General features: G+C 53.2%; 1 protein-coding gene across 1 annotated transcript; it reads right to left on the bottom strand.

Annotated features, from left to right (window-relative positions):
* Positions 1-3,149: 3,149 nt before the first annotated feature.
* On the bottom strand, positions 3,150-4,668 carry MIND_00198400 (uncharacterized protein; the record flags this gene model as incomplete). Its single annotated transcript, XM_037358889.1, has 2 exons — positions 3,150-4,115; positions 4,156-4,668. The coding sequence occupies 2 exons, from the start codon at positions 4,666-4,668 to the stop codon at positions 3,150-3,152; spliced, it is 1,479 nt and encodes a 492-aa protein (XP_037223984.1).
* Between the last annotated feature and the right edge of the window lie 2,550 nt (positions 4,669-7,218).

The following is a 7,218-nucleotide window of genomic DNA, read 5'->3' as shown; positions in this document are numbered from 1 at the left end:
AGGCGCAGAACTGGTTATCGGCGGTCTCGATGTGACGATGTTCTTGTCTTTGAAATGCTCCTCTAATTCAGAGGGCACGTCTTCCCAGAGATTTTCGGAGTGGGGAGGTGAAAGGCTGATTTCTGGGAAACCGTGAAATTCGATATCTCGTCGCGGTCGAATGATTCTTGCTGCCGGGAACCATATGAGATAGCCTTTCGAGTCTCGTGCGTATCCTACGAATTTCTGTTCGAAATGAGCTCAGGCGACAACGACAAGGAATGGCGAGCATTGAAACTCACCCCTATCGTCGAAGGCGCAGACGGTAGTAACAATTATGCTGAGTTTCGAGCCAAAGCGATGAGGAAACTCGATGCTGCTGGGTACTGGCAGTACATCGACGGTCCAAACTATAAACCACCAGTCATTCCAACACTCGTCGAGAGCCAAGTTCACACCGGGGTAGACCAGGCCGGCAACGTGACCACAATCACTACGCAAGGCAACGAAGTAGCTGTTAATGTTGCGAAGAAGACTGCGGAGGCCTGGCTGATACAAGACAAGAAGGCCTTGTCGACAATTACTGACGCTGTGCCGATGGCCAAGTTGTATGTGATCAACGACTGCGAAACAGCACGTCAAGCTTGGATGGCACTGAAGGAAGCGTACGAACCGAAAAAATACCCTGACAGCCGTTACACTCAAACGACAAATATCTTCGCTGTTTTGCGGAGCAGGAGATCCAGTGGTATGGAGGGTAACAATGCTCGAGCAGTTCCAGAAACTCTGTCGAGCAGATCCCGACATGATGCCGGACCACGAATTCGCAAAGTGCCTGATTACGAATATGGCGCAAACCGATAAATGGCGATACTGTCGAGACTCGCTTCTCCAGGAAATGACTGTGGCGGAGAAGGCGGGAAAGCCTCTGAGTTCTGCGGAAGTGTCGGCTAGATTGCAAAACGAGGAGGCGTTTAAAGCTTCGAGCACTGGTTCTTCAACGTCTGTGACTACAGACAGCGACTCTAGCGCAGTCGCTACAGCTTCATTAGCACAGCCGCGAAGATCCCAACAAAGAGCATACCAACGAAATGACCGACGCCCTGTATCGTACGACCGCCGTAATGCCAACGCTCCACCAAACGATGCGCCACATCGCGATCGCCAACGTCTGTTCTGCGAAAATATGGAGTGTGCCACGCCGATAGGCCACTGCCAGGCCGATTGCTTCGCTTACAAAGGGGGAAAAGAGGGTCAATACCCCGACAACTATCATGGATTGCGAAATATTCACCTCCCACCTGCTGAGAGAGTTGCTGCGTCGAGACGACAAGCGCGCCAGAACCATAGCAATGGAAGGAATAGAGGAGGAGGAGATCGCTTCGTTGGCATGATGGAGTTCACAGAAGACAGCGAGGATGAGATTTTGGAGGCCGTGGGGAATGAGACCATAAGCGCCAGCTTTGTCTTCATGACTGGCCAAATGGACATCAACGATGAAGACGAGGAAGGAGATATCTGGGTGAATGCGGTCAACATAACGCCCAATGGCGAACCACCACGCACCGACAGCATTTATCACGATACAGGCGCTTCCCGCCATGTCTTCAATGACATTGCCTCGTTCCAAGAATACAAGCAATTTCGCCAACCCGTAAACGTGCATGGGTTTGGCGCTAACCTCTCTACGCACGCATTAGGGAAAGGCAAGGTATTCCTTGAAACTCACCCAACAGGCATCAACTTTGCTCTCACCAACGCTCTACATATTCCTACTGCCCGTTGCAACCTCATCTCTGGCACCCAACTGGACTTGAAGGGCGTCCAAACCAAAACGGGGGGAGGCCGCATTGACTATTACAACGCTGAAGGGTTTCCGTTTGCGTCAGGCGAGATAGTTGGAGGGTTGTACAAGATGGGAGTCAAGATCATCAAGAACGAAAATCCGGAGGCAAATTTGACCCACAATCTCAACAACCCGACAAATATTTCCGCGGAAGCTGATTTCAGTGCAGATCTCATCAACACAACAACCCCCAACACCGTGGCGGTCCTTGGATCCAACACCGATGAGGCATCGAAGCGGGAGGTTTTTGGCATCGTCTAATGGGGCACTTAGACGTTAAAGGCCTCCAGCGCCGCCACCCGCGGCTTGCCCGAAGCCGTAGACTCTGTGAAACTCAAGAACTGCAGAGTGTGTTCCTTAGCCAACATCAAGCGACTGAAATTCCCCTCTAGAGCTTCGACACGCGCCGAGCGCCCACTTTTTCGAATTCACTCCGACATACGGGGCCCATAACCTATCAACAATGGTGTATATTGAGTTACTGGTACGACGAGAGAGCAGTTAGATAAGTGTACATGAGTAGTGAATAAGGGGTCATACCTGGTACGACGAGAGAGCAGTTAGGAGCTCCTCTCATCGTCCAGGTTCCAGTCGTAGTAAGATCGGAATGTATCGTCGATAAGATCACTTGATAAGATTGTCCGTCGCGTCATTATCTGACATTCGCAGTCTGAAATTTAGCAAAATTTAGAGCGTAGATCTGATGGAAATAGTTGTGTCCATTCACCACTCCTCCACCCCCCGCTCAAGCCCAAGCCCTCAAGCTTCTTTAGCATGCTCTGAAGGACTTAACTGCTCAAAACCTAGAGGTTGAGACTTGGAGTCGTTGTCCTGTGAGCAAGTAAACAACCATTATGGCAGGCTTCACTTGAAAAAAATTGACACAGGAATGACACACAAATAGAAAAGAAAAAAACATGTTTTTTGCCACTCCTTGGCATAAAGTGTAATGGAACAATAGTGTTCCCATGAGAGGGGAAGCTTGCCAAATCAGTTATCAGAGTGGGTCTTCAATTGTCAATGGTGATTTTGATAATCGGAATATTTATATATAGTCCCCAAACTAAAACCACTACTATGATGCGCATCACAATTGAAAATGGAACATACAATTGAAAATCTGGAATTTCTCTCTCTCTCAACGTTACATAACTATCTTGACACTAAGTTTATTAAATGACATTTGTTGTAGACTCTATGTTACATGTCACACTTTGGTGAATTTAGTGGAGGTCTGACGGCAAGTCTCAGATCAAACTACTACATAAGTTGGGAGTCCTAGGGATTCACTGGCATTGGCTTGGAACACAATACTTACAGCCTGCTAGGCCTTCCACATAATCGCCGTTGCGTCGCCGCACGCGGCCCGTATCTTCTGCTCCAGCGCGGCCCTCTTTTGCGCCGGCAGTTCCACGGCGCCGGGCGCGAATACTAGCAGGCGCAGGCCGGGGAACAGCGTGAGCCAGCGCGTGAACGCGTTCGTGTCGTCCAGGAGGTGCACCGCGCGGAACGGGCCGCCGACCGCGCGCAGCGTTAGCGCCGCCACGCGCGTCGGCCGGGGATACGCCGCGCCGGCCTCCGCGTCCGCTGTGGTGAGCCGCGTCCACGGCAGTCCGGCAACGGTCTTCCCGGGCCGGAGGGCAAGAGAGAGATGGATAGGCTGCGCACCGGGGAGCGCGGCGATGGCGTTCAGCGCGGCGTCGTGCTCCGCTGCGTTGAATCTGCCATTTGGCGCTGCTAGCGCAATCTCGCGCGCGTATGGCACAAGGAAGTACGGGACGTACGCCGCCGGCGAATTGAGGATGGCGGCACCTGCCCTGTGCGCAGGGTTCTGAGTCGGCGCCCTCGGGAGGGACGCCGCGCGGATGCTGCCCGGGCCGAGCGTGATAGCCTCGCGCCCGGCGTGGCGGCGCACCAGCCAGTCCAGGTCGCCGTAGTTCACCTTAGCATTTGGCGCGACGACCACCGTCTGCATGTGGCGGTGCAGGGCAATGTCAAGCGCGTACATGACAGCGAAGAGCTGCGAGGCTGAGAGGCCCTTCAGCGCCGGGCGGATCGTGAGCACCGGCTTCTCTTTGTCGACGAGCGTGACGAGTGTAAGCCGTGCTGGAAGCGTCTGCACGCGCATCCAGTAGGTAAACTCAACCGGCCCGTAAGCGTGCGCCAGGCGCGCCTCGAACGGCCACGGCGGGCCGACGAGGGCGTCCCACACCCATAGCAGTACAATCAAAATGTTCTTCGCGAGGACCACGGCCAGAAGCGGGACGCCCCAGAGTAGGGCAGGTAAGATCTGGCGCGGGCGGTACACCACCGGCCACCGCGGCAGCCACCACGCCACGGGTGGTGTTTTCCGGGGCCGGGAGAGCACCCAGTGCTCCCCATGGTCCATGGACGATAAGCAGCAGGTTCTCGGTAACGGCCGGCATACGCGCAAGCAGCTCAACCGCTTCGCGCGTCGTTCTTGCAGCATTCGCGTTGCTGTGTCGGTTGTAAACCATCACATCCGGGATGGACGGCACCGCCGCAAGCACCGCCGCCAGCGCCAGACTCTCGAATTCGACCGCCGTCGGGGCCGGCCAGCGCAGGTACCGGAACGCGACCAGCTTCTGGAGCGGCCGGATGTGGCCGACAAGCACGATTAGCAGCGCCTGGTGCGCCGCGGGCAGCGTCAGGGTGCCAGACTCTGCGTGCGCCCGCGAGACGCCGAGGCGCGCCATGTACAGCCCCAGCCCCACGCGTCGCAGCCACGTGCACGTCCGCACAAGTGCCCACAGGTCCCGCCGGTCGGCCAGCTCGCAGATACGCACGAGGAGCTCGGCGGGGAGTGTGTACAGGGTCGCCATTGGGATGGGGGACAGACGAGAGGTGGTTTCGTGTGACACCTCTGATGGGCAGTTCGTCGTTGTTGTATTGATCACTCGCAATGACAACGATGACACCGGCGCTGTTACGTCAAGGCCTGGGAGTAAGTATGGAACGAGCTATTCAATAATGGCAAGAATAGATATGAGTGGAAGATGGGGTAGCATAATGGTCATTTAGCAGTCAAGAATTTAAGTCCTTTTATGTCACGGATAAGATCCGGCCCGTCCTCTCCGGCACTGGTGTTGGGCCATCGCGGGCCTGCAACACACAGCATGTGACAACGGGGAACATGTGCCCCAGTAGGAGGAACGCACACGTGGGAAGCACGTGACCGAGAACGACATGTCGAGCCGTTGCCAAGCCCAACTCGATACCAGGGGACTGGGGAGGAGTGCTAGGAGGATAGGAGTAGCGCCTGGCCCGCAAGGGATGTACAATCGTCCCCTCTGGGCCAGGAACAGGGGCGAGGAGGAGCAGGAGAGGCCAGGGTGTCTGATCACCCCTTTGCGGGCCCGCATATATAAACGCGCAATAGCGTACCATGTACGTCTATCGCTTAGATCGTCTGAAGAACTACTTGTCTCCGTGCAAGGAGAAATCACCAACTCATTGGGCCTGCTATGACCCGATTCGAACCTTTGACCACTGACAGCGACAAGGGACCGAGTTAACGGGCCCTTTCGGTTTCGATCTACCCTGCTTGCCCTACTTGCGGGCCCAACGACTTGTCTGTTCTGTTCCGGGCACGTGTTCTTAGGAGAAGACCTTGCACGGCCCGACCCGCAGTCTGACATTTTGTGACCATTTGCTTCAAGATTTGCTTGTTTGCTAATGAATTTTAGTACTGGCCAAATCCTTACGATTCTATTGTATTCATATCATAATTGCATACTTATGTAAGGGCAACCCTGGAGACTCCGACGAAAGCCTAGCAGGGAATTGTTTTCTGTTTAAATTGCTTTTCTATCTAGTTGACAATTCTTTAACCCTTTTTTTTAATCAATAAAGGTCACCATTTTTTCACCCCTTCTTACCTTCATTAAAATTTTGAAAAATCCTCTAGTTTTCTTCTGAGTCCTTGGGACATAACCATCACATCTGACATCCAAAATGACATCAACATAGCTAAAAGAAGCTAAAAGGTATAATTTCAAGTAATAAACTATTATTTATTCTTTTCATAAGCTCAAATATTCACCAAGCCACTTTGATTTGGCAAGCTTCTCATCTCATGGTAACACCATTGTTCCCATAAATCATATTCGAGGTCTACACTGATATCATATTATATCTACATTATTTGGAATATATTCAATATTTATTCACAGATATTTATTCATAGCCAGCATAATATATTTGGGATATGTCTGCCGGTTCCAGTACTTCCATTGATATACTAGGGTCCCTTATCATGTATATATAAGGTTGAGTTTGCATAGTGCGATGAATACACTAGACAGGCCTGAGGTAACAAGCGTGTATTTGCAATGCTGTCAAGGTGTCCCTGGCGGTGTATGTGTCAGGGGAAGCCCCCCTTTCGGCCCCTTGGAGACGTGTCCAACTCTGGTCCGATTCCGGTTCTGACTCCAGTCCGAGCCCCAACGGACATCGAGTTTGGTGAAGTAATGAGCGCTTTTGAGCTGGTTGATGAGGTCGTTGATCAGCGGAAGGGGGTACCGGTTTTTGACGGTCATCACGTTGAGAGCACGGTAGTCCTGGATGAAGCGGAGACGCCATCGGAGACTTGGAGGGGCAAATCTGACCCGTCGACAGCCCTTCCTCGATGAACGGCGTCGAGCTCGCGTTGCTCGAGGGGAGAGATGGGATACACCTTGCAGTTGGTGGGCTTAGCGTCAGGGACAAGTTCAATGGTGTGGTCCGAGGCTCTCCGCTCCGGTAGCGTATTGAAGGGCTCCTTGTTGAAGACGTCCTGGAATTCCCTTAGCCCAGTCCGGGATCTCGGAGGGCGGAGGGGCAGAGGGGCGGAGTTCCTGGCAAAGGCTTCGGCCAAGCGCTGCAAGACGGTGCTGCCTGCGCGTATCTCTTCCAAGGGACGGAACGAGGTGTAGAAGATGTGGTCACCATCTTCTAGCTGGTCATCTTCGTCATCCAAGTCTGAGTCCGGTGTCAGATCAGGCAGGTCAGAATCAAGACCGGAATCGGAATCGTCTCCGTCTTCAGGGCCAGAGAGGTCCATAGTGCAAACCAAAGGGAATGGGCCGGAGCGGAGACGTTTCTGGAGCGACGGGAGTCGCCGCAACTCGGTCCGTTTGACACGCTCCTCCTCGCTAGGGTAGAGCACGGGTCAGGGTCGACCCGCAGGGTTTCAGGGTAGGGTCTGTCAGGGTCAGGGTCAGGGTATGGCAATTTCTAAACCCGGCCAAACCCGGACCCTTTCAGGGTCAACCCGGAGGGTCCAATGAGCCGTTGTGATTTAACAATTCCCTATTTAAACTTGATTTTTGTGAGTTTTTAAGAGACAAAAAAATCATATGTCACTTATGTCACTCATGTGACATGTGACATAT

The sequence above is a fragment of the Mycena indigotica genome (assembly GCF_014461135.1).
Source record: "Mycena indigotica strain 171206Taipei chromosome Unknown Mind.scaff0002, whole genome shotgun sequence".
Classification (NCBI taxonomy): Eukaryota; Fungi; Basidiomycota; class Agaricomycetes; order Agaricales; family Mycenaceae; genus Mycena; species Mycena indigotica.
The sequence above is the reverse complement of the archived record's forward strand: the minus strand, read 5'-3'. Positions and strand labels throughout refer to the sequence as shown.